Below are 27,159 nucleotides of genomic sequence, written 5' to 3' on the forward strand. Positions count from 1 at the left end.
ATATAGCTATACAAAAATACTACTGTGTGTACAATTCATGTCTGGTGCTGCCATCTAGTGGTTGAACAGGAAAACCACATTAAACAATGCAATGTAACACTGTAAAGTTAGCTATCTGACGGGAATGAGCCGAACGTCTTTTTATTTTTATACCGTAAGTGTTGTAATATAGGGGCATGGATGAGGTGCACAGAATAGAGGCACAGTGAATGAGCTGAACACAACTCGGCACTTTTTGGCCCCAACTTCTTTAGTGAATGCGGCGCTCCTGGGGCAGGCAGAGCTTTTTCCTTGGTCATCGCATGTTTCTGTCATAATATATTATTTATGTGAGACTAACAGCTGAAATTTACACACACACACACACACACACACACACACAAAACACTAACAAAATCAAGTTTCATTAAAATATTTCACAATTGGAACTGCATGAAGGGCGTTACTCTGCTGCCCATAACGGATGCCACACCCCAGAAGAAAACTATGGACCAGCAATGATCTTTCATTGTCTGTTTTTTTTTTTTTTTTTTTTTTTTTTGCTCTTTTTCTCTCTTTTTTTTTTTTTGTTGTTCAATATAAAACTTTCAAATCAAACTAAAATCAAAAGATAATTAAAAACTTATTTTTTTATTCGTATCATAATAGTTGTGGGGGCGGGGCCTGTTTGGATGGCGGCCCCCCGCCTCACAAATCCTTCTCATTGTGCCTTTAATGTTAATTAGCGTTCACAAATCAGCCTGTTTTCATCAAAAATGTTTCTTTCCACTTCATGAAATTGTTGACACGTTTTAGAAAAATATCATTTATTTCCACTTTGAAATAATCTCCAGTTCCAGGGCAGAAGGGGGCGGCATGGCTCAGGTGGCAGAGCGGTCGTCCAGTAACCGGAGGGTTCCCGGTTCAATTCCCGGCTCCTCCACAGTGCGTCGAAGTGTCCTTGAGCAAGATACTGACCCCCTCACCGCTCCTGATGGACAGCTAGGCGCCGTGCATGGCAGCTTCTCCCATCAGTGTGAATGTGAGGCAAACGTTATAAGGTGCTTTGAGGGGTCAGTAGGTTAGAAATGCAGTCCATTCACCATTTTATTCCATTTAACGATGTGTTGAGGTGAGCGTTGCCTTTTCGTGCACGTCCTGGCTGAGGTGACGTGTTATTGTCGGTACGGTGTCACAGTAATAAATGTCCCATCAGCAGGTGATGGAAACATGAACAGGTCCTCACTTTACACAAACACATGGGGCTCTAGTTTCCCGGCGCAGCGCGGGGTGGCGCAATGAGGCGAACCCCGCGCAGAGCTAGTTTCGACCGGCGAAACGGCAGAGGCGGACAGTTTCCAAGTTTCGCAGGCGGAGGTTCGCCGAGATGGGAGTGGCGGCGCAGCGGGGGGAGGTGCCGACAGGTTCGGCTTGGCGCAGTGACAGTTTCGTGCCAAAAGGCTTCGCTGAGGTGCGCCAACAGCTCGCCATCTGAAACCACGTCTACTTTCAGCGCAAGGCGGAGCGGAGCTGGCGCAGTGGAAGTTTGGCTGCCTGGCGCACATCACCAAAACCTCACAATCAGCACAAACGGTGCCAATCTCCTTTGATCTGACATCAGCTGTGACGGGACAGTTGATATGGAGATATATGTATGTGCTGATTGTGATCGTAGCATTGAATAGTGTTTTTTTCGGTATTTATTGCATTGTTCATGTGTCTGACATTCCGGAAGCCTGCCTGTGAGGTTTTGGTGACGTGTCCGCACTGCTCGCCGGTCTCCGCTCCGCGCCGGTCTCCTGGGCTCCGCTCCGCCCGCGGCAATAGACCTCCATGTCAGCTGTGTAAACTTTCATTACGCCTTCACGCAGCGCATTTTAAAGGCAAGGACAGGGGCTCATTTGATTGGTTAAATGTGAATCGGCTGTGTCAAACCCACTCCACGCCTTCTCTCCTCCCCTCCGCCGGTAGGAGGGATGGCGGAGTACTTGCGCCACCGAGCACGGCGTGCCAAACTTGGAAAATCCGCTTGGCCACACCCAGTTGGCGAAGCGCATCTGCGCTACGCCCCCGCCTCGCCAGGTCTGCGAAACTAGAGCCCATGGGCTCAAACCGTCAGGCAAGGAGATGAGTTGTATTTGATGTTGCTGCCGTCCCTTTCTCAGCTGACTTTGTGCTCTACCTGACAGGGTTTCATTCCCACCACCTGACCAGCAGGTTGGCTCTCACTTTTATACAGTTTATTTATTTATTTATTTATTCATCATCATCATTATTTTATTCATTTTATACAGTTTATAATGATGGATCCACACAGGTCACACACCAACCAGCAACCAGAGCAGACAGGAGAGAGTCAAACACAAAACAAAATACAACACAACAGTTAACATCATGCTCACAACGACACAATGTAAAGCAAAGCTTCAGAGCTCAGAGCCGTTTGTGTGTCTTCAGCAGTGTCCTGGAAGAACCAGATGACAGCTGAGATGGGAGCTGAAATATGTGAAGCTGGGCTCAAATCAAGCTCTCTTCCTGTGGTAAACAGGGTTTGCCATCTGTTCATTTCTTGGTTAACGCTGCAGAGTTTTTGTACAGCGACGAGCCAACACTTCTCACTGTGGGAATCATAACAGGCACAGTAGTAGGTGGCTTCATGGGAGGCTTTTACTTTGTCGATCACCAACTCACAGCTGCTGCCTCTCCCTTTAGCTGAGAAATCATCTTCTTCAGGATGGTTGTAACCTTTTTTAACTGTACCGTCATTCACATTAATACGAAGAATCACTTTGAATGTTTCTGTCTCTTTCTTCTGGTACCAGAACACATAGGTGTTACACAGGTCAGTTCCTGTACATCTGAAGGAGACACTCTCATTGGTTCTGCTGGTCAGTGATAACTGGTCCTGATCCAGCTGTTCTGCCATGGCAACCCCTGCTGTGGAGAAAGGGACAGGTAAATGAAGGTGAGTGTGCCAGAGTTTGCTGGATGCTGATTGGTTGGAAACACTCACCTAAACACAGAGAGCACAGAGCAACACTTGGCAGTGAAAGCATTTTGTCCAGTGAGGTTTCCTCTGTTGAAGCTGGGTACAAGTGGGGCTCCGATTCAGCCGAGGCCAAATAAGGACGGCCGCTGACATCACATGAGGGCGGCGTGCTTTCTAACGCCTCCTCAGATGATTGACAGCTGAGTGGGACCTATGGTGTCAGAGCTTTTCAAACACGTCAGTAACATCCTCCTGTTGGTCACACACCAACAGGTGAGGTGGATGTGCTGCTCTGCTGGATGTAGTGTTGGTGTCAGAGCCTTCCAGCAGCATGGGAGTGTTTTTCTGAGACCAACAGGGAGGCGGTGGAAAGACCATGTGATGCTGTGTGTTTGTAGTGATGGACAACAGAGCAGATCAGCTGAGCTTCCTCCATCTGTTCCTTCCAACAGGCCGACCAACGCCGCAGAGCACAAGCTTCCTGCTGCGCGGCGCTAAGCGGCTGTCAATCAAACTGTGGTTTAGCCCCGCCTCCGCTCCCAGGAAACACCGGCTCAGCCTTTACTAGAAAACCAACCAACAGTTTCACCACATTTTCCATCATGCTGACAGCTTTTCTGTCCCGCTCTGAACTCAAAGACTTCTCTGCAGTGACTTATTATTGCTGCTCAGACCAGACCAGTCACCCCAGTTATTAATCAGCATCAATTATTGTTTATGTTGCTTATAAAACTCAAACCATAGGACAGGCTGATTCATTTTTCATGGTGAAATACACCATGTTCACAGTTTGAATGAAAAGTTTCTCTCCAGTGTGTTATTGCTGGAGATTTTCTTGAAGTTCTCACTGCACACACACGTCGTCACCAACTGGTTTAAAATCAATAAAAAACAGAGAAGTCGAGTCAAGTCAGCTGATTTGTACGGCAGATTTCATACTGAAGTAGATTCAAAGAGCTTCAGATAAACAAATAAAAAATCATGATTATCACTATTATGAATGATGTTATTATTATTATACTGGTGTGTGTTTCACTTTATTACACACTCCAGGAGTCCAGGACTGAATGAGGGTCCTTAAGGTCACCTGATGGTTGTTACGGTCACCTGACAGTCGCTACGGTTACCTGGCTCCTGGATAATGTCTCCACAGGTGAAACAACCTCCACACACATCTAACTTCCGTCTGCAAGCAGTTACACAGTGGATGTATCGAGGGCTTTTATTGTGGAATAACAAAAGACACAAGTCGTGGAATGAGATCAACACAGTAATATACGAGAAGAGGTGGTCGAGTGAGCTAGACAGTGAATTAAGAGAGAGAGCCGACGTGGCAGAACCAACCCGTAAAACTGTCTCAGGATCTCTGTTTCCTCTCTGTGGCTTTTCAGGCCCACAAGTTGACAACAAACAGGACGACTTCATCCTCACAGCAGCAACACAAAACTAGAATATAAAACTGAATATAAACTGAATATGAAACTAGAATATAAAACTGAATATAAAATTGAATATGAAACTGAATATAAAACGGACTGTAATCCCTAAAAGGTTAATGCCATATTTTTCTTTAACCCCTTAAATTAAAGCTGAAAGTCTGCACTTCAGTCTTGATTAGTCCATGTCAAATCCACTGAGGTGTGTCCAAGGCCAACATGATGAATATTGTGTCTCTGTCCACATACTGATGGAGCTGACTGTATACATGTGCTGATATTAAAATGATGTGTTTAGAGGTCAGCTCAGTGATGCTGGATCACATTTCTTGTCTTTCCATTTTGCTTTTGTCTCAGCCAAATCTGTGTGGACCTCAGGGTCTCTGCAGGGCAGAGTCTCTTCAGACGGGGCCGGCGGCTTGTTGCAGGTCAGCTCGGGGTGAGGAGCAGGACAAAGTTTGGAAGGCCCTGGTCTGAATGAGGAGTGGAGCCGTCAGTGAGTCAGTGCTGCAGGACGTTTCCATGATGCTGTTGACTCTCCACTTCATGTTGTCTGCTTTCCAGTGCAGCTGTGCTCAGTGTGTGGGGCAGGGTCTGTGTTCAGCTCCTCCACTAGATGGCGCTGTGGTGTTTGGGCAGCAGAGGGGCTCTGTGCTGAGTGGAGAGCGTGTGCTGTGTTTGTGAAGGAGGGCCCTGAACGCCTCCTGGCAGCTCTGCAGGAAGAGTCCCACAGACACAGTTCACCTGCGGCCCGACGGCATCGCTCTGCGGCTCCTCCGGCTCCTCGCGTGTCGCCTCCTCTTTCATTTCTACGTCACTGTGGAGGTCACAGGTCAGAGGTCAGAGGTCAGAGGTCACCGGACCGCACGGGGAACGCGTCTCCCCGACGAGCGCCGTAAGTTTCTCTGGATAATGACTCCGTTTCACAGCAGCGGCAGCACAGGCTCAAAGTGAGCCGCTGGACTTGTTCAGATGGACGTCCTTTAGTTTGAATAAAGCCGTGGATCATGTCAGGCTGGGACTTTCACTAAAATGCTTTCATTCAACACATCCTGAGCTCAGCAGCACAGAGAGCAGCACAGGAAACAGCTGGCAGCATTTCTACCTCTTCTTACCACACAGGCCAGTTCAGCCAGCAGGCCAAACAATGCTTTTGCACTGGTTGGAGTGGGAGCCACACACGGTCCAGTGTGGCGGCTGACAAATCCCTCACTAGTGCTGCTGACGAGGCTTCAGGACGCTTCTTAGAGCGCAGCCTCATTCCACATCTGACAGCAACACAAGCACAAGCCACATTTTGAAGTGTGCAGCCTCCTGTTGGAGCTTCTTCACAAAGCAGCTTGGGATCGTCTTTATTTGGGTTTGTTGTCCAGCATCACTGATCGCACCTTGAAATATCTCACTTCCATCAGGACAAAGACACTTTTCTTGGACAAATCATTTCCTGGATCATTCTCAACTTGGATTGTTTTGGAATCGCTCTCCCTCTAGGAGTTTTTTCCTGCTCCGTTTCTTCTTCTCCTTCTTTCTTAAAGGCGCTGACGTGACAAATATTTGTTGTGGATTATTTCACTTTCCAGCTGTTAAATATAGTCGGCACATATCTACACAGCGCTGATGCTTTTCACAGGAAACTCATGTTCTTGTGGATTCTGTGTTTTTCTGCTTTAGTTTGGGATTTGCTGACAGTTCATGTGAATGAGATTTGAAGAAATGAAAGAAACCAAACTTCAGCCTGTTTGATAACTGAGCCCTGACTTTAATCTGAGCAGCAAACAGCAAAACTCACACATTTCACTTTTTCATGCACATTTTAAATATGACGCCTTCACAAAAACATTCAATGACAAAATTAAAAAACAGCAGACACTGGGTTAACATACAATGGATATTAAAATGTCTAATATTCATTGAAAAATAATCCATAGTGAATTTGAAATTGAGAATTTCCCGAGAGACTTTATCATCTTTGATGTGATTTTGTGTGACCTCGATCATAGGCAAAAATCAAAAAGGCAAAAAGTCTGTCAGGATATTAATGTCAGAAATAGTTCATATTTGACTGATATTTTGAATTTGTATCTAGACAGATATTTATTTTTTTTAATTATTATTTAAAGTAGGCTATTTGTACTTTGAGTTTGATGTTGTATCGGCCCACAGTTACACTTTACAATTTAAATGTATAAGGGCTGTGTATTTTAAGTTGCATTATTTTGTGTCATAGTTTCATTTCAGTTTCTAATTTGATCTCAAAGGGACAGTGTACAGCTCAAACATATACTGTATGTCACTATTTGATGTCATATCGTGCTTTGTTTTTTGTTGACACTACAATAAATGTGTTTTTTGAAGAATAGTTTTATGTAGTTGGATTATTCAAGGTATTTCCTCTAGTTTTAGAGCTTCTTTTGAGTTTCTAGTTCTTGTAAAGCTGCTTTGATGGACTGTAGTGGAAATTAGAACAGTGAGCAAAGACATTTGGTTAGAGGATTATTGATTTAAATAGCATTTTTTAAAACATATGAACATGCTGAGGGCTCAACACTGTACAGCAAGTTTCAAAGGAGAGAAAGAGGGAGATACAGTAATAATAATAATAATAATAATGATGATGATAACAACAACAGCAACAACAACAACAACAACAACAATAATAATAACAATAATAATAACAATAATAATCAACTTTATTTATATAGCACCTTTCATGCAGTGGTTGCAGCCCAAAGTGCTTCACAGCAATATAATTTACATGAAATGAGCATAAACAGACAGAGTACAGAATAAAAGCAAGTCGTGCCAGACAGCAATTTTTTCATGTCCCCTCCAGGAATTACTCTCTGACATTTTGCTGTTTATTGTCCCCAAATTATGAAATGGGATTTTCGACCCATACCTGGATTTTATTTGAGTGATCTTTGAAAAAGAAACTGTAATTTCTAAGTGGTGTGTGTGTGTGTGTGTGTGTGTGTGTGTGTGTGTGTGTGTGACGACTGTGAGGCACTTTTACTCGACTCCTGTTGGTTTTAAATGGGCTGAACAAATCAAAGTGACTTGACTCAGTTTGTCCATTTTACTGGAACAGGGACCACATTTGATCATTTAGGACCAAACATGTCTTATAGATATGTTACACTGTTCTATATATGCTATGTAATGTATGTATATTTCCCAACATGTATCTTATATTTTCCACATGATGTCATCCATGTCAGATTTCCTTGTTTGATGAGATTTTCATGAATAAAGGCCATTTCTGTGGACACATTTCTCTGTCATCATGTTGCTTTGTTTTATCGCCAATTCTAAGACACGACAACAGCTGACTTCATGTTGCACACAACATGTTTTTACTCATCCCCCCCCCCCCCCCCCCCCCACACACACACACACAGACACACACACACATACACAGAGAGAGAGAGAGAGAGAGGGAGAGAGAGAGAGAGAGAGAGAGAGAGAGAGAGAGAGAGAGAGAGAAATGTCAGCAGATCCAGAAAAGACAAAGAAAAGGTGTGCAGGTGGAAATCCAAGACGGGCTTCTGTCAAACTTCAGTGTGAAACAACATCTGCACTGAGTGCAGCTTCTAGAAGAGGTGAAGAGCTGCTGAGATCAAAATCCAGCCAGACAAATCATGTGAAAGTGAGGTAGCAGAGCTCCCACTGAGCACACACACAGTTTTTCTGTGGGAGAGGCCAGGATCTCAGTCACAGTGGGGTTGGGATCCTGGGGGGAGGAGGTCCACACACAAGTCAGGATGGAAGCTGCTTTGAAAAGTGCCGTATGAATCCTCCGCCCTCCAGAAGCTCCCACGCCACGCAAACCTCCACCATAGGTCCCACTCAGCTGTCAATCATCTGAGGAGGCGTTAGAAAGCACGCCGCCCTCATGTGATGTCAGCGGCCGTCCTTATTTGGCCTCGGCTGAATCGGAGCCCCACTTGTACCCAGCTTCAACAGAGGAAACCTCACTGGACAAAATGCTTTCACTGCCAAGTGTTGCTCTGTGCTCTCTGTGTTTAGGTGAGTGTTTCCAACCAATCAGCATCCAGCAAACTCTGGCACACTCACCTTCATTTACCTGTCCCTTTCTCCACAGCAGGGGTTGCCATGGCAGCACAGCTGCATCAGGACCAGGTATCACTCACCAGCAGAACCAATGAGAGAGTCTACTTCACATGTACAGGAACTGACCTGTGTAGCTACAACTATGTGCACTGGTACCAGAAGAAAGAGACAGAAACCTTCAAACTGATTCTTCATATTGATTTTAACGACGGTACAGTTCATAAAGGTTACAACCATCCTCAAAAAAATGATTTCTCAGCTGTAAAAGACACAAATGGCTGTGAGTTGGTGATCAACAAAGTAAAAGCCTCCCATGAAGCCACCTACTACTGTGCCTGTTGGAAGTATGTTTCCCACAGTGAGAAGTGTTGGCTCGTCGCTGTACAAAAACTCTGCAGCGTTAACCAAGAAATGAACAGATGGCAAACCCTGTTTACCACAGGAAGAGAGCTTGATTTGAGCCCAGCTTCACATATTTCAGCTCCCATCTCAGCTGTCATCTGGTTCTTCCAGGACACTGCTGAAGCCACACAAACGGCATTGTGGCTTTTCAATAACTCACTAAATCTGCTGATCGGGATTTGGTGTTGCAGTCTATCGTAGATGAGTACTCGCGTTTCTTCTTGTATACAGACAAATAGCGGAATTTCTAGTTGCGTCAGTCACACAATAATATTTATTTACTCCATCACGTAATATAAACTTAAACTTTCCACTAAAACACACAAAAAAAACCCTGTGCAGTCAACAAACTGTAATGCTTCCCCCTTCTCACATTTTCTCTCCCCCAGCGTATCACCTCCCACACTTATCACCTCTCCTGCACAGGTGCCCTGCGCCCACAGATTATTCAATCAACAGGGGGAGGTGACCTCTAATCAACACGTTACTCAATTCATAATCAAACACCAAAAATAATTATCAATTCCATATAGCAGGCAGTAAAATCAAAATAAACACAATTAATAGGAAAACAGAAAATGGCTCTAACATACCAGCCCCGAATTGTTTATTACATAGCAATTACAAAATAATAATACATCATAGAGCCATTACAATGAAAACAGAACAAAGGTCCTTGGCATATAGTATATACTTATTCAAGTCCCTTGTATTGCATACACAAAAGTTCATAATCCCAAAGTTCATAATCCGTGTAAGTGTTCATAATTTCAAAGTCCATGAAAGATCTGAAATCCATTAGATCCAGGCAAATGTGTACATAAATGTGTGTGTATGCATGCATTAGTTTATTGTTCCAGGGAAAAAAATCTGACAAGAGCCCAACAAAGTCCATTTATCCACCAGTCAGAGGTGCACGTGACCAGTAGAATAGGGCATGGTTGGCTCAGTCAGCTGCTTCCAGGAGCAGACAGAGCTTGGTGATAGGTCTTTGGATAACATTGGTTTTGGTTTTTACCAAGACACTGCGAACAAGTCCTTTTGGTCCTGGAAGGGTCTTGACTACTCGTCCCAGAAGCCATGAATTCCTTGGTGCGTTGTCATCAATAATGACAACAAGATCTCCAGGGATAATATTACGTCTGATTTTATTGCATTTGTGACATTCTTGCATAAGTGGAATGTATTCCCTGGTCCATCGTTTCCAAAATAAGTTGGCAAGGTATTGTACCTGCCTCCATCTCCTCCGTGAATATAGGTCCTCTCTTTGAAACAGTCCTGGGGGCAAGATTGGATTTGTCTTCAACTGGAGTAGATGATTTGGTGTTAGGGGCTCAAGGTCGTTTGGGTCATTACTGTTGTGATGGGCCTATCGTTCATTATTGCCTCGACCTCACACAAGATTGTGTGTAGAACATCATCATTCAATATTTGTTCTTTCAGGACTGAAGAGAATCTTTTTGACCAGTCGAATCAGTCGCTCCCATACTCCACCGTGGTGAGCTCCTGAGGGAGGGTTGAATATCCAGTCAATACCTTTTTTGAGCAGTGCTTTCTGAATTTTGTTATTGTCCAGTTGTTTCACTGACTCCCCCAGCTCTTTTTGTGCTGCAATGAAATTGGTGCATTGGTCTGATCTGATGCTTTTCACCGAGCCTCGGCGACAGACAAATCGACGAAGAGCATTTATGCATGCATCTGTGTTCAGGTGACTGGCAACTTCCAGATGAAGAGCTCGGCTTATTAGGCAAGTAGATGTGGCAAGTGGTTCTTCCCTCCCGGCCACTGTGTGGCACTGTGCCAGCCTTCCAACACTTTAATTATCAGTGGAGCCTATATATGTCGGTGGCACCCATGCCTGGGCCTTCCTCTTTCCCCGATGCATCTTCCGGGGTAGAGGCAGTGTGCTGGGCAGTTTGGCTCCTTTGTTTGGCGTGGCGGCCGACGAAAGTTATATTATCACCCAGTGTGGCTGACCACTGGTCCAGGAGTGGAGGACTGCTCCGCTGGAGGCCCGCTGTGCGTGGTTGTCTGTCGGTTTGCATTTGTTATGTGTTTATCACTCCCGCCCTCCAAGGCGAGGCTGCGCTGTCAAAGTTTAAAGGCCGGGTGTGGCCGGACCCCACACCCTGGAGGCTGGTACTAGAAGGAGCGTCTGGGCACGGCGACCTGCTTTTATAATGTTAATGTTTAGCATTGGGTTCTTTTGTTTGTTTGTTTTTCCTTCTTTGGTTTAAGTGAATTGTTTGTTTGTTTTGGTTTGTTTGTTTGTTTGTTTTCTAAATTAGATGTATTATTTTGATTAGTTAAAGATGCACCAGGGCAAAGGGGCTGGTAGGGTTTTAATTTTCTCCCTCTCTCTCTCTGGACAGGTGCTGAGGCTCCCGGCAGCATTCCCGTTTCCTGGTGGCGGTGTTTTCCTCACGTTCCCTTTTCGGTTGGTGTGCAGTGACACGGGTGGATGATTTTTGGACCTATCCCTTTTTTTGTTATATTATTCCCCTGCTGCTGTGGTAAGCCCCAGCCCTGTCCGACCTTTCTCCCTACCAGCGGTTTTAGTAAATTGTGTTTATACCCTGGTGCTTTATTTGTTCTTAATTTCTTTTTGTTTAATAAATATGTCTTTATTTAAACCGTCTCTGCGTGTGATGTTTCGAACTTGAATGGGGCCCCTGTGCATTAGCTTCCTCAATCACTAATTTCCTGGGGTGAAATTCCCCAGGTGGCATTGTCCTCCACTTACCTATTAGCCTCCCTCACGCTGCATTCAGATTACTCCCCATGTCTTGACATGAGCACGGCCACGTCTTACCTCAATGGGTCCAAAGTAATCTATACCCACATGGGTGAAAGGCGGAAGATCAGGTGTTATTCGATCTAGGGGAAGAGCTGCCATTTTTTGCTCTCCAGCTTTGGCCTGCAATCGTCTACAGAAAACACAGCTCTCTTAATAATCTTTCTTGCTGAAGAGTTAGCCCCAGACAGCCAATACTTCTGATGAAGTTTAGAGATCATGTGCCCTCTCCCAGCATGTCCAACTTGTTGGTGAATGTGGTTCAATATCAACTTTGAAACATGGGAATGTCTGGGTAGTATCATGGGGTGTTTGATCTCAGTTGGCATAGCCATCTTTCTAGTCCTTCCTCCCACTCTCAGAATGCCAGAGTCAATGACTGGGTCTAGTTTGTATAGTGAACTTCCTTTATTGCACTGTTTCCCTTTCTCCAGTGAGGATACTTCCTCCTTGAAATGCTGTCTTTGCTCATGGCAAATAATGGTGTTTTCAGCATTTTCCAAGTCTTTCACAGAAAGGTTCAAAGAAAATGAAGGCACTTTTAGCAGCAGCATCTGGTCTTTCAATGACCTTCCCTTGTTGCTACTTGATCTTAGCGAGTAAGTCTCTTTCCACCTTCGTACCATTTCCAAAAGAAGTTTCTTTATTTTCATCATCCAAGCTATAGCTCGTTTTAAGCTATACCATGATGAGTAATACTCAATGAGCTTGATTGTGGGAAATTTCTCCATCATATTGATGACATTGCTGGAAACAGTTACTTCTTTCCTTACTTCAGGGTCATCTGGGAGAATAGAGCCCAGATTTTCTGGGGTTCTTGGCCATTGTGTTTCAGATTTTCCCAGAAACTTTGGTCCTTGAAGCCATCTTTTTGAACTGAAGAAGGAGCCAATGCTCAGTCCTCGCGATGCATCATCAGTGGGGTTATATTTGGAGTCTACAAACCTCCACTGTTTGACTTGTGATAGATTATGGATTACTGCAATTCGATTGGCCACAAAAGAGTGGAACCTCCTGGTCTTGTTTAGCAGATATTTCAATACAGGCTGTCTGTCTGTCCAAATAATGGATTCTTGGAGCTCTATTTGGAGCTCTGATCGAAGCATTCTGTCCATTCTTGCAGCCAGTGTTGCTGCAGTGAGTTCCAATCTCGGAATTGTCATTGTCTTAAGAGGAGTGACTCTCGATTTCCCCATCACAAATGCAGCGTGAACTTCATCCATGCTATTTGTGAACCTCAAATAACTTGCAGTACCATAACCTTGTTCACTTGCATCACAAAAGTGATGCAATTGTGCAGTCTTTACTTGACCAAAGTTCTTTGGTTTGACACATCTGTCAATTTGGAATCTGGCCAGCTGGTCCAAATCCTTGAGCCATTGCTGCCATGGTTTTGACAGTTCCACAGGAAATGCTTCATCCCATCCATACTTGTCCTTACAGAGCTGCTGAAGGATTTGTTTTGCCTTCAAAATGAAAGGAGCAAGAAGACCAAGGGGATCATATACCGAGCTGACAGTTGAGAGTATAGATCTTCTGGGAAGGGTTCTGTTGTTAACAGTAACACGGAAGCTGAATGTATCACTCTCAATGTCCCAGTACATCCCTAGTGCTCTTTCATTAGGCAACGTCTCCCTGTCTAGATCCAAGTTCTTGATTTGTTTAGCTTTGCCTTCATCAGGGATGGATGCCAGAACAGCTTGACTATTACAAACCCACTTGGTCAATTTGAATCCACCAAGAGAACAGATTTCTCTCAGATCTTTAACAAGTTTTATAGCTTGGTTTTCTGTCTGTTTTCTGATTTGAGACAGTCATCAATGTAGAAATTTGATTTGACTGTGTTAGCCACTTCTGAGTCAAATTTCTCACCGTTGTCCTCTGCAGTCTTTTGCAGAGCAAAGTTGGCACAGGTTGGAGAAGATACAGCGCCAAAGAGATGAACTCTCATTCGGTACTCCTCCAGACTTTTGCTGGTGTCGCCATCTGGCCACCACAGAAATCTGAGCAGGTTTATGTTCTCTTCACTAACACACACTTGGTGAAACATGCTCTCAATATCTGCCATAATAGCAATGGGTTCCTGCCTGAACCTGAGCAGAATCCCAATGAGCGAGTTGGCCAGATCAGGGCCCTGAAGGAGTATTTTGTTGAGTGATGTACCTTTATAAGATGATCCACAATCAAAGACCACACGGAGAGTTTTCTTATGTTTATGGTAGACACCATGGTGTGGTATATACCAGAGTTTACCATTCTCCTGGTGTAGGTCTTCAGAGGGTACCTTCTCCGCATAGCCTTTCCTGATCATGTCACTCATGAAGTTCTTATATTCAGCTGCGTAAACCTCATCCTTTTGGAATTTTCTTTTGAGGTATGATGCTCATTGTTCTGCCATTTGGTAGTTGTTTGGCATGATGGTATTCTGATCATGAAGTGGCAAAGGTAAGTGGTAGTGTCCATCTTTGAGGGTAACAGAACTTGATGCAATCTGCATGAACCTTCGGTCATCAGCTGACATCTCCTGTTTCTCATCATATTCCTTCTCTGGGAAGTCATGTGCATATTGGATTTTCAGAAGGTTCTCAAGATGAACAATTGAGATTTGATTCACAGATGCCACATGACATTCTTCATCCATAGCAGTGGAAACATGAAGTGGTCCATTAACCACCCATCCTAACAGTGTTCTCACCGCGTAGGGGCCATTACCCTGGCTACTGATAATTTTCCATGGCTCCATAGCTTTTGGAGTATTCATTCCAATAAGAAGTTCCACATCTGCGTCAATTTCCTTTACCTTGATCTCCTGCAGGTAAGGCCATTTGTCAAGATCCCTTTGGGTAAGTATGTTTCTTTTTGTAACAGGTATCTTGTTCTAGGTATATAACTTTGGCAATGGCAAATATGTATCACTTTCCACATCACCTACTTCCAGACCAGTTAACTCATAGCTCTTAACAGTTTTCTCTGTTAACATAGTCTGCAGAGGAACATCAGTTCTCTGTCCCTTAGCGTTCAGCTGTCTCATGAGCTTCTCTGTACAGAAAGTGTCTGTACTTCCTGGGTCCAGGAAGGTATAGGTAAATACACTTTTACTTCCATTGCAAAGTTTCACCTGAACTGGCACTATAGCAAGTATGCAGTCTTTACCAGCCCCGGTTCCTTCACCCTCTCCTAGTGACACCAAAGCACTGGTTACAGATGATGTCTCCTCAGGCTTCACAGTACTCTGTTCTGCCTTAAGTTTAGAGTTGGCCATCTCTACTTTGGTTCTATTAATGTGCAGAATAGTAGGATGTTTGTCCTGACAAGTCTGGCAGGTCATTCTCCTTTTACAATTTCTGCTCAAATGTCCCACTTTTACACATCCAAAGCATAGTCCTTTTTCTCTGAGAAACTGACCTTTAGCTTCATGTGCCTGTGCATTAATTTTCTGACAGTCAGATAAAGGATGCTTGCCAGTACAGAAGAGACATTGTGGATCATAAACACTGAGAGCAATGTTGCTTTTGGCATTGTAACTTTTCAGCTTTGCTGTCTGACACTATTGCCACTGTAGTAGCAAAACTGCTTCCTTTGCTTTTAAATCGGCTTGATTTTGACTCAGCAACAGTCCTGGGTTTTGAAATCTTTACACTGGCAAGAGAATCATAAATGTTTCCAAAAAGTGGATCCTTTTTCCATATAGGCACTAGCAATTTTTATGTCATCTCCAAAATGCTTTTTTAACAGTATTTTAGCATGGATATAGCCTCTGTCAGCACGCATATGAAAACAGCTCCTAACCAGTTCTCTGCAGGGACCAGAGGTGTATTGTTCCAAGTAATATAATCTGTCTTGGTAGCTTCTGGTTTTCTCTTCAACACCATGTTCAAATGCCCTCATAAATGCTTGGTAATCAAGAGGGTTGCCATCAAAAACTGGGATTTCCTTTGAGGGAAGTGATGTTAATTTTTGCTGAAGAACCAGTAAATCAGCAATCTCATTTTGCCTCTGTATTACAGTTAAGAATTTGTCATCATTGTTTGACACTGTAAATCCAGGTCCAGTTGGTTGCCATTGGGTTGTGTTGTTTACTGATTGTTCTGGTGGCCTTGGGCCTTGGTTTATTTGCAGTTGTGTTTTTGGCCGGGCTCCAAGCGGATTAACTGGAAATGGCTCTGGGTCCACTGGTACATTTGGTTTGCTTTGTTTTTGTTGACTTTCCAGATACTCATTCATGGCATCACATTCTGATTTTTGTTGTGGCTGTGATTTTAATTGTGATGGTGGTTTAGTCAGTGATGGGCTTTGTGAACTGGACTCAAATTCCGCCAGGACTTTCAATTTTGCATCAGATTCCACCAGGCTAATTTCCATTTCTATTTCATCCATTCTGAATTGTAATTTAGCCTGCTCCATTTCCAATGCATGCTTGTCTTTTAAACCTGCTGCGCGCACCAAGAGCGCAGCTTTCTCTGCCTCAACCCTGAGTCGGGCTGCGGTAACTGAGGAAGTTGCTGATTTTGCTTTTGAGTGTTTTGAGCGTTTTGACACATTGGAAATACTGTCCTGGGGATTGACAGTCAACTGAAATTGTTCATTTTTCCATATTTCCACTCCATTGAAGAAATCATTGAACACAGACATTTTTGGCTCATACCATTGAATTCTCTCCTCCTCCTTATTTTGGGCAGGTAAGACATTTTGAACCAACTCATGCAATTCATTAAATTCATCCAGTGACCTTTTAAATGAGACAACATCGTCATTCACTTTATCAACATTTCCACCTTGCACCAGTAAAGTTTGAATCTCATTCATTTTGCGAGTGCATACACCTAGTTTCCCTCTGCGCTTTCCGCACAGTGATTTTAATCGGTCATCCGCCTCAGCGGTATCAACAGGCGAAACATCCACATCCATTGTTATTTAGTTGTCAACACAGTTTGAACAAAGACATTCATTTAACATTCATTTCCTTTATCGTTTCTCCAGTTATCCAGTTCAGTCCAATTTAAAAGCATCCCAACAACAACATTTCATCAGGGCAGCATTTCATTCATTCATAGATTTCCTTTGTTTGCTACTACTCACGGCCGTCGGGGAGGAGCGCCAAGTCCACATACAAGTTCACTCAATGATCACCGTTTCCCAGCCTGATTGCAGTCCATAGGAAATCATCCACTTTGAAATGAAACAATCTCTCGTTGTCCTGTTCCACCGCGTGTTTTCAAGTTTGTTGACTAATATTTTGGCTTTTAAATAACTCACTAAATAAAGCCACTGTTGATCGGGGTTTGGTGTTGCAGTCTATCATAGATGAGTACTCGCGTTTCTTCTTGTATACAAACAAATAGCGGAATTTGGAGTTGCGTCAGTCAAACAATAATATTTATTTACTCCGTCACGTAATATAAACTTAAACTTTCCACTAAAACACAAAAAAAAAAAACCTGTGCGGTCAACAAACTGTAATGCTTCCCCCGTCTCACATTTTCTCTCCCCCAGCGTATCACCTCCCACCAGGGGCGGACTGGCCATCTGGACGTTCTGGAGAATACCAGAACGGCTGATGCTGCCAGTAGACTTTCAATAGTCTTTTTTTTTTCCCTTTTTGCTTGTAATCTACTGTTGTTCCATGTCCAGACCGACTTCCGACTTATCGATCACGGAATCGCGGAATTAGCCAAATAAAACAGAATCTATTTTTAACTCGGAATTTGACATAATAACAACTGAACCGGCACCGCACGAGCCAAAAGGCAGAGAAACTCTCCAGCTACAGCAGCGAACTGACATAGATTGTGTAACAAAGCGAACAGTTGCCACTCCGCTCTATTTTCACCCACCCCCCACCCACTCGGCCTTGTTTTGGGCCAGGCTTAGTCAAAGTCCAGGGCTGTTTTTTAGTCCCAGTCCGCCCCTGCCTCCCACACTTATCACCTCTCCTGCACAGGTGCCCTGTGCCCACAGATTATTCAATCAACAGGGGGAGGTGACCTCTAATCAACACATTACTCAATTCATAATCAAACACCAAAAACAATTATCAATTCCATATAGCAGGCAGTAAAATCAAAATAAATACAATTAATAGGAAAACAGAAAAATGGCTCTAACGGCTTCTTCATGCATCTTCATTTTCTGTTGCTTATCTGGAAGGCTGAGGAGGTCAGAGTGTCTCTGTAGGAAGTTTAGCTGCAGCCATGAAACTGCCTGCAGGGATAATCTGCCCGGCGTCCTCCCCTGCCGGTGCTGGGTTCAGCTGCAGGAAACTGTGGACTGTCCACTCTGTAATGACACACACACAGCTGTGCTGCAAACACATTACTGTCTAAAACCCCTCAGCTCAGACCAACATAAAGCCTAAAGCTGAGAGTCACCAGAGACAGGAACACTGATAAGAAATGAAGCCAAACCTGTGGATAAGTGCTAACAGAAGCATATAGAGAGAATAAAAAATGCTCTAGAACTGATCCCTGTGGAACCTCAGAGGTCAGTGGAGCAAAACCAAAACATGGTGTCCAACAGCAACAGCAAACTCTCTGCTCCATAGATATGAAGAGAGCCAGTTTAGAGCACAACAAAGTCCACACTGCTCCTTGTTCAAATGTCACCTCTGCCATCCTTTAATAGCCACTGCTGAGGAGCTCTTGAGCAAAGTGCTGAACCCATGGTCAGGTCTGAATGTGACAAACCAGATCAGGGACAAATCCACTTTCAACGTTGAGTTCAGAGTTAAAGCAGAAGTTTGTGAATCTTTGGAAAGAGACAGACAGCACGTCTCATCTGTTGGACTCATTTCAGCTGGAGGAGGAATCTAGGATACCGCCTCTTTCTACCTCAGTGGCTCAAATAAAGCAAAAGAAATCAACCTCTGACAGTCATGTTGGCAGCAACAGCAGAGAAACACATCATGAAGCCCAAATATGACACTTAAATAGGACGTGTTCACCTCAGCTGACACATTCAACAACACACACAGGTTTTTGTCACAGCACTTTTCACTGTGGGGAGCAACAGCAACAGCTGGGACGACAAGATCTTTGGCTCAGGCACCAGGCTGTATGTAACAGGTAAGAGGCAAAATTCATTTTTCCTTCATTCGTTTTCTTGTAGAAGTTGAAAATGTGGCTTTAGCGTTGTTTTCTGCTGCTTTAGACTTTCCATGTCAGTCTGTCATCACTGGCAGACAATTCAATATGCAGCCATTCATACATGAAAAACTAAATGAGTGTGTGAAGAACGTTTGTTTGGCTGGATCATTTTCTTGTGCATCCTAACATCTTGAAAATCTGCCAAGTGATTAGAGAAAGTCAGCAGTGCTCCTCTAATTCCATTCTGTGTTATCACAGGCTGATATTCACTGTCTGGGACTCAATGATCATGATGGAGGAAAACTGCTTGTATTGATTCATCTTCATACAGCCCATAATAACATAGTGTGTGTTGCTGGATGCTGGAGTTCATGTATTAAGGATCAGTAAATGAAATGTGCTGCTGTTGGAAACTTGTGGCTGCTTTTCTTCTCTCTCTTCTCTCTCCTGAAAGAAATGAAGGCAATTATAGATGAATTATTGTGGAGGCTTTTCCTGCTCGGCTCATTAATCCACTATTTCTATCAAATCTACAATTAATCAAAGTCAGTCTCTGTGATGAACATGATTCTTCACAGTTTATTTCATCAAGCTCTTCTCTCAGCCTCAGCCCTTCAACAGGAAGACAAAACTTTCATTTACTGCATTGTTTTGGAAATTTTAATTACCAACTCACAAATTTACTAAATAAATGAGAGCATAATATTTCTGCAGCTTGTTGTAAAAATATCAGTATTCTCTGGTTTCTTGTGTGATTTTCCCAGAGACAGTAGTAATCTCCTTCAGCCGTTGTTTCTTCGTGTGATTAGAAACTTGTGAAGGTTGTGTTCTCTCTGATCTGATTTGGCGAGGAGTTCCACAGTTCAGCTGCTTCAACTGAAAAAGCCGTCTTCCCAAACTGTGTTGATGTGTGTTTGATACAACAGCAGTACAATGTGCCAGCACTACAATGTCTTACTAACTGCTGAAGATGACAGGGCCGGGCCGTGGAAGCTCTTCTATAACAAAGTTCCATCAGCCATGAAGACAACATTTTCAAAAGACAACACATTATTTCCACTGCTGCTTGTGCGCTGCTGCTAGAGAATAGTTGTTGAAGTTTCCTCCAGCAGCTTGAGTGTGTGTTGACAGAGTGAAGAGGCTGCACAGCAGCAGCTCTTGTCTGAGACCAGGCTGTGACACAACAGCAGAGATGTAGAGGATCGCTGAGTGCATATGAACTTCTGCTGCTTCCCTTTGGATTTGATGGATAATAAATGTGAGCTGAGCTCATTGTGTTTGTACCCAAGAGCATTCAGGCCACACCAAAATGGAGAAAAATCACTTCTGGGACTCATTTCAGAATCCTGACAAATATGTCAGAATCAGGGCTCCAGCGTGCGACCTATTAGGTCGCATATGCGACCTAATTTTTTTAAGGTGCGAGTTAAAATTTAATTAGGTCGCGCCGGTGCTACTTGCAGGAGGACGAGTGGGGAAAAAAAACATTTTTTTTCTCTCATCACTCCCGTCGCTATGTTAGTGCAGTAATGGTTGTGGTTGATAATAAAAATATTAGGCTACTTTCTGGCTCATTCCTGCGACTCCTATCTCTCCTCTCTCTCGCTCCGTCTCTGCCTGCCTGTCTGTCTTAATGCGTGACGCGCACAGACGTACACACGCGCGTACACGCAGCGTGCTCACTGAATGATCACCGACGATCCCGCTAAAAAAAACTAAACAAAGAAGATGAAGCGGTCTATCGTTGATTATTTTAAGAAAAAGAATGTGTCAGAGGAGGCTGCTGATGCTGGAGGGTCTGAAAATAGGGAAGCAACAAGCGAATTTTGGACTCGGAAACCGAGTCATCAAATGACTCGGACTCGGGGGCAAAAAAACGTGATCGGGACATCCCTACTTTCATTTTTATGTTTTGTTTATATGAAGAAGATGATCTATTTTGTACTGCTGCTGCAGAGAAACATAAAGTTCAAATTAAAATATTTTGCAGACAAGTTTGGGTCATTTTTAATCTTTAAATTTCATCAACATGATAAGGTCATGCATTAATAACACGCTATACAACGAAAAATATGGTGCTACCTAATTTCTTTTGGTGCTATTAAATGAAAAGCTAGGTGGCACCAGTGCTACCTGTGAAAAAGTTAGTCTGGAGCCCTGATCAGAATTGGGTTTGGGTTACAATCAGAATTCTGAAAGTTGATTCAGATTTCTGACTTTAATCTCATATTTTTGCAATTAAAGTAAAAAAAAAATTAAAATCAATTTCAGAATTGTCAGATTAAAGTTTGAGTTGTGACTTTTCCAAATGTCAAACTGGATGAGATGAAGTGCATGGTGACCAGCGCTCTGATGGGTTGTGACATCCACCCAATAGAAAAAAATCTGCACAAATCACCCAGAACCCTTGTTCCACTGTTATGATACCTTAAATCATAAATGATAACAATAACATGTTACATACATGATAGTAAATATATTTTATATTCCATGAATTACAAAATATATTTCACATGGTATATGATTGTAAAGATACTTAATGGTTAAAGAAAGGATAAAAATTAAAAAAAAAAAAAAAAAATTAAAATATGTATATTCATATGATACATGAAGGTGAATGAATTATCATGATTTAATATGTGATTTGATGTGTGATAATTTTTTGCCAATACACAAGAAAAATAAATATGATAGCAATTATATTTGTTTTGCAAATCACAACAGATACATTTTCTATTGTCAAACATTGTAAATATATATTTTATGTCACATGACAGCTTGGAGCAGTTTTTAGTATTTTACCCCAATTTTGAAAAAGTGAAGAAAGTCCATCATCAATAAGAGCTGCCAGATATTTGTAAGAATAGATGAGGGCGTCATCTGCATACAGACGTACACTTGTCATCCAGATTGTTAACCCAGATTGTAAAGAAGAGAACAAGAACAGAGCCAGGAGCGACTCTTGGGGAAAACTTGGAGCAACATTTAATCCACTTGATGAGAGCCTCACAAAGACTGACACAGCATCCAGCAGCTTCCTGAGCCAAGATTGATCACAGGACAAGACACAGGCAAGTCAAAACAGGGTTTTCACACTGAGTGTGACTGTGTGCTGCTCGTTGCTCTTGTCAAACCTCAGATCGTCTAGTTGTGCCGCCCAAAGTGAGCATCTACCCAGCGACCAGAGTCGACCTGAAGGGGAAGAGCTCCCTGCTGTGTCTGGCCACATCCATGTTTCCTCCTGAGGTCCAGTTCTCCTGGAGGACAAAGGACAACAAGAGGACAATTCCTGAGAGAGAGCAAGTGGAGCTCAGAGAGGAAGAGCACGCCGCTGCCATCCTGCGGATCAATCAGCAAGCGCTCAAACGTGTTCAATACATCTGCTCTGTCAAACACCAAGGGGACACGGTGGAGGCCAAGATACCACCAGGTAATGAATTCTAGCTGCATGTGTTCAGCAGTGATTTAGCTTCATCTGGAAACACGTCCAACAAGCCAAGAGGAGCAGAGAAATGACACTTTTCCCTCCAACATGTCCTTCATGTTGTGTTTCAGAGCTTCCAGCGCCTACAACCTCCATCCCTCCAGTCAGAGACACAGCAGAGCCGCCAGCCGTGGAGCAAAGTGACGGTAAGATCAGCTGCTGCCTTCGCTAATTCACAAGAAATCATGAGTTCAGTTCAGTAAATCAGACGGCTTCAGCTGAACCTACAGAGTCCAGTAAGAAGATGGAGAGGGAGCTTCACATCACAGCCAGTTTGTCTTTGGTCCTGATTTTCTTGTAAAGGCAGAAACTCATTTCATTGAAATATGGACAGATTGTTTCATAAAGTGCGAAGTTTCTCTCAACCTGGCTGTAAAATGTTTTTTCATATTTTACTCTTTTTTCATGTTTTCTAGTGCAAAATGGGTAGTTTGAAAACATGACGCCTGCTCTGATAATTCAGCAAATGCAACAGGTGATTGTGGTTCAGGTGTAAAAGCACAGATGATCTTCTTCCAAAAGCCAAGAGGAGCAGAGAAATGACATTTTCCCTCCTTGCAGCGTCTGCAGCCTCCATCCCTCCAGTCACAGACACAGCAGAGCCGCCAGCCGGGGAGCAAAGTGACGGTAAGATCAGCTGCTGCCTTCGCTAATTCACTTCCATCAGCACGTTGGACTGAAGTGCAGCAGCTTCCTGAAGACTGGAGGCTCAACATTTGCACAGCAGCATCTCACTTCTTCTTCTGCTGTCTGACAGTAACACTGTGAGCTCTGACAGCAGCTCTTCGTACTCAACTGCTGCAATAATGTCAAGCATCAACATCTGCACCTTTGCATCGTATGTGGCTTTGCACACATTAGTTGCACATGATTCCACTTGCACATCATTCAATTTCATTTGTGTCCCAGTTGCCAGTTACTTTTAGAGTTCTCATCGGGCCTGAAAATTAAGACCCGACCCGACCCGACCCTGACTGGGCCAGCCCGAGGCCCGACCCGACCCGACTAATTAGCCGAACTTTAGGCCCGACAGCCCGATAAAGCCCGAAAAAAAAAAAAAAAAAAATCGCCAAATTCGCCATTATTTAGCAGAGCCGGTCGGCCGCGGCACCGGGGCACCATCAGTCGGTATCAGGCGGGCCGGCCGCGGCACCGGCCAGCATCAGGCAGCTCACCTGTCAGATCCGGCAGACCTGACGGGTGGGCACGGTATCGGACGGTGCGGCGGCCGGCCCACCTGATGCCGACTGATGGTGCCGCGGCATGTGCGATTCAATACGGTAGTCTAGAAAACTGGAGATTTTTTTTTTTTCTCGTGCGCCCCCAAGTACATTGCGCCCTGGGCAGTTGCACTGCCCATAGCAAAAACCGTCCCTGCTGCCGAGTCTGCCAGCACAGCGGGATGCTGCTGCAACTCTCTCTCACTTGTTTGCGCTGCGCTCGCACAGCTGGTTGTCTGTCTGTCACTGAAAGTTTACCCTCCAAATCCAATCCAGTCTCTCACTCTCTCCACCAGTCACATAAAAATGAAACGTCATAATCAATAACAGAACACATAATTCTATTTTTTTATTTAAAAAAAAAAAAAAAATCCCCCACAGAACCCGAAGCCCGACCCGACCCGCCCAATTCACGTAAATTTTAGGCCCGACCCGACCCGAATATGTCGGGTCGGGTCGGGTTCGGGCAGAATATGAGAACTCTAGTTACTTTACTTTCCCCTCATTTTTATCAGCCAGTTTTGATTTTGCCGTTCTTTCTGTGTTTTATTCTGTGTGTGCTTGGTGCTTTGTGTCCTGCTGCTTTTGCAGACACACTCAGCATTTCACTGCACGTTGTGTGTGATTGTGTGTGTGGCCACGCACATTAGATGTGATGATAAATCCTGTGCATCAATATGTGTGTGTGTGTGTGTGTGTGTGTGTGTGTGTCTGTGTGTGTGTGTGTGTGTGTGTGTGTGTGGTCTCCCAGTGTCCTTCCAGTTCCAGTGCAGGGTGAAGCTGCTCTCTCTGGTTTCCACAGTGATGATAGTGAAGAGCATGGTGTACTGCTGTGGACTCTCTCTCCTGATCATCCACAGAAACAAGGGACCTGCTGACTGACTGTCCTGCGGCGCCGCCTGATGATGTCATCACCGACTGTCCTGCAGCGCCGCCTGATGATGTCATCACCGACTGTCCTGCAGCACCGCTTGATGATGTCATCACAGAGCAGAGTGACATCAGTTAATTGCATTTCCTGTTTTGCTCAGTCGTTGGAAACGTTGTCACTTTATGTTTAACCCTTTGAAAGGCTTTTATTTTGGAAAGGCAGTTTACTCTCAAAATTCACTTTTAGTGTCGCCTGTTCATTTGTCGTTTTTGATGATAATTTTCTTTGTTGTTTGTTTTTTTCTGTTATTTCTGGTGATGGTATATTTTATTGTATGCTAAATTTGCGAAGTTTCAAAGTAATTTACTTAAAATATGATCGTATGAAATTATAATTGTATTTTTGATTTGTTGTAATTTTTTAATGAATTCTTTCTAATTCTTTGGTCGTTTTCTTTGGTTCCTTCCAGTCTTTGGCTGATTTCTTGCTGATGGACTCGTCATATTTTCTCCATGTTTTGGAAGGAGATCATGAGCTTTTGTTTATTGATAAAATCTGTTTTCCAGGTCAGGATCCATAACAAATGTTTCCCCTCCTGGTTGTGAAATTCTCCTCTGAACAAAAACCAACATGAGATGAATTTTCTGTTCTGTTGGTTCTTCTGTGGCTGCAGATGTGATCGCTCTGTAAAATTCATGTGCATCGACCTTTTCAATAAAGTGCCACATCACAGTGTCTGTGTGTGTGTGTGTGTGTGTGTGTGTGTGTGTGTATGTGTCCTACGTATATGAGATATACATACATTCATATTTGAATTTTATTATTGTTATTGTAATTTATTAATTAACCAATTAAACAGCCACAGAATTTTATCTATATATATTTTTCCTTTTTTCTTCTCCTGTACTCCTCTTTTATGAATTATGAAAGCCTGAGTCCAGATTTTTTTCTTATGTGTTTCTATTCTTCTTAGGTCATGAACATTTTTGTGAATCTCCATACTTCTTTAAGATGCAGGACTGGTATTACCATGTCATCATACTGGTATTAATATGTTTTCAGCAACAAGAACTGACAGTCTCTGCATGAAGCTCAATGGAGGGGAGCAGCAGAGAGCATTCTAAGCAGATATGCAATATCTGATAGCTGATATGCAATTCCACCATAGAAACCACTGCATTTAGGAGAAAATGACTTTTAACCAGCTGTCCACTGCAGTGACCACCATGCACCAGAGGGTTCAAATCTGTGGCTTCTGTCTCCTCCTTTGACCAGTTTATGATCCCGGCGGGGTATCTGATAACTGCCAGTGCATACATGCTGGTATATATATATGTATGTATATTTATATTTATAGATATAGATATAGTATATATATGAGAGTATGATTGCTGTGTGTTGAAGTGGGTGGTGGGCTTCCTGGAAGGGCTCTTGAGCAGAACCAAGAGGTGCAGCAGTTGTTTTCTTGATATGAGAAACCACAGCTAACGGAGCGGAGGCTGCACAGAAGCTGCTGTGAAAGCCACAGCGCCTGTCTGGAACATTCTGTGTCCCCCAGCAGGAAGTCAAATGTTGATTCACTGTCAACACTGCAGCTTTGATGTGTCCTCACCGCTGAGCTGCACACAGCTGCTGCCACCACTGCTGCCTCTGCTGCTCTCATTATGAGCACCATCATTATTAGCACTGTCATTATTATCACTGTTATTATTATCATTCTGATTATTGTTATCAATCTTATTATCGCTATCATTATTATCAGTGTGATTGTTGTTGTCATAATAATAATAACAATACTGATGAAGTCAGTGAGCATTAGTAGAAACAGTCAAATGAAAACAGTGAAAGTTCTGTGCAGGAACTGTTTTAATGGATGAGATTTCTTGGTGAAAACAGACAGAGCTGTGCTTCTAAAATCCATTCTGCATGTCCACACATCAAACATGTTCACTGCCAAACTCACAACCTGGACAAAGAAGGAAAACATGACATGAAGTTGTTATGATTTCTGCCTGTTTCATACAGGTGAACTGAGCTATGAGGCAGACTGACTGATTTTACATGTGATGGATAAAAACTGCTCTTTGAATCAGTTCCCAACAAAGCAAACACAACAGAAACACAGCGTCACCAAAACTGAAGGACATAAAGAGCAGCGCTGATTCAGAGCCTTTGACACCAGGAGTTTCCTGTTTGTTCTCTGTTGGAACCTTTAGAACAAGCAGCAGCAAGACCACAGAAGCATTTGGAGAGACGAGGAGCTCCATGACAGACAGCAGGAAGAGGAGGGCAGTGATGACATCATCAAGCGGCGCTGCAGGACAGTCGGTGATGACATCATCAAGCGGCGCTGCAGGACAGTCAGTCAGCAGGTCCCTTGTTTCTGTGGATGATCAGGAGAGAGAGTCCACAGCAGTACACCATGCTCTTCACTATCATCACTGTGGAAACCAGAGAGAGCAGCTTCACCCTGCACTGGAACTGGAAGGACACTGGGAGACCACACACACACACACACACACACACACACACACACACACACACACACACACACACACACTGAGGTTACTGTAGTTTTGTAAAAACACAATATCACTTCAATTAGTTTTCAATTTTTCCTGAAAGTCTAGTTTTTATTTTTCTTTCCGTTAACCCAAATTGTTTTTCACAGCTAGTTTTAGTTGTGAGTTTAGTTTTAGTGAGCTAGAATAACCTTGGTGCAGCCAACCAGCCGGCTCAAACGGAGCGTGAGGGATGGATCTTGGTCCCACTGAGATCAGATCTCAGTTGTGTGTGGACAGAAACAGAATCTTAATATTGCAGCAACGTCA

The 27,159-nt window shown here is 43.5% G+C and overlaps 1 protein-coding gene and 1 gene segment (V, D, J or C); one reads left to right on the forward strand and one right to left on the reverse strand.

Annotated features, from left to right (window-relative positions):
* Positions 1 to 2,377: 2,377 nt before the first annotated feature.
* LOC115375417 (T-cell receptor gamma chain V region DFL12-like) lies at positions 2,378 to 3,148 on the reverse strand. The segment is given in 2 exon segments: positions 2,378 to 2,916; positions 2,993 to 3,148. Coding segments are annotated over 2 exon segments (582 nt in total).
* Positions 3,149 to 8,274: 5,126 nt separating this feature from the next.
* On the forward strand, positions 8,275 to 24,385 carry LOC115374958 (immunoglobulin lambda-1 light chain-like). 2 transcript variants are annotated; one of them, XM_030074155.1, is made up of 6 exons: positions 8,275 to 8,430; positions 8,507 to 8,850; positions 18,699 to 18,732; positions 21,893 to 22,183; positions 22,309 to 22,383; positions 24,209 to 24,385. In XM_030074155.1, exons 1-6 carry the CDS (start codon positions 8,388 to 8,390, stop codon positions 24,337 to 24,339), a joined length of 918 nt encoding a protein of 305 aa, XP_029930015.1. In that variant the 5' UTR covers positions 8,275 to 8,387; the 3' UTR covers positions 24,340 to 24,385. The 2 variants fall into 2 exon arrangements, 1 of the variants encoding a protein (XP_029930015.1); XR_003929675.1 differs by lacking the exons at positions 8,275 to 8,430; positions 8,507 to 8,850; positions 18,699 to 18,732; positions 21,893 to 22,183; positions 22,309 to 22,383 and adding an exon at positions 22,618 to 22,864 and having other exon boundaries at positions 24,209 to 24,295.
* The last annotated feature ends 2,774 nt before the right edge of the window (positions 24,386 to 27,159 follow it).

This window comes from Myripristis murdjan, chromosome 17 (assembly GCF_902150065.1).
Source record: "Myripristis murdjan chromosome 17, fMyrMur1.1, whole genome shotgun sequence".
NCBI classification, from domain to species: domain Eukaryota; kingdom Metazoa; phylum Chordata; class Actinopteri; order Holocentriformes; family Holocentridae; genus Myripristis; species Myripristis murdjan.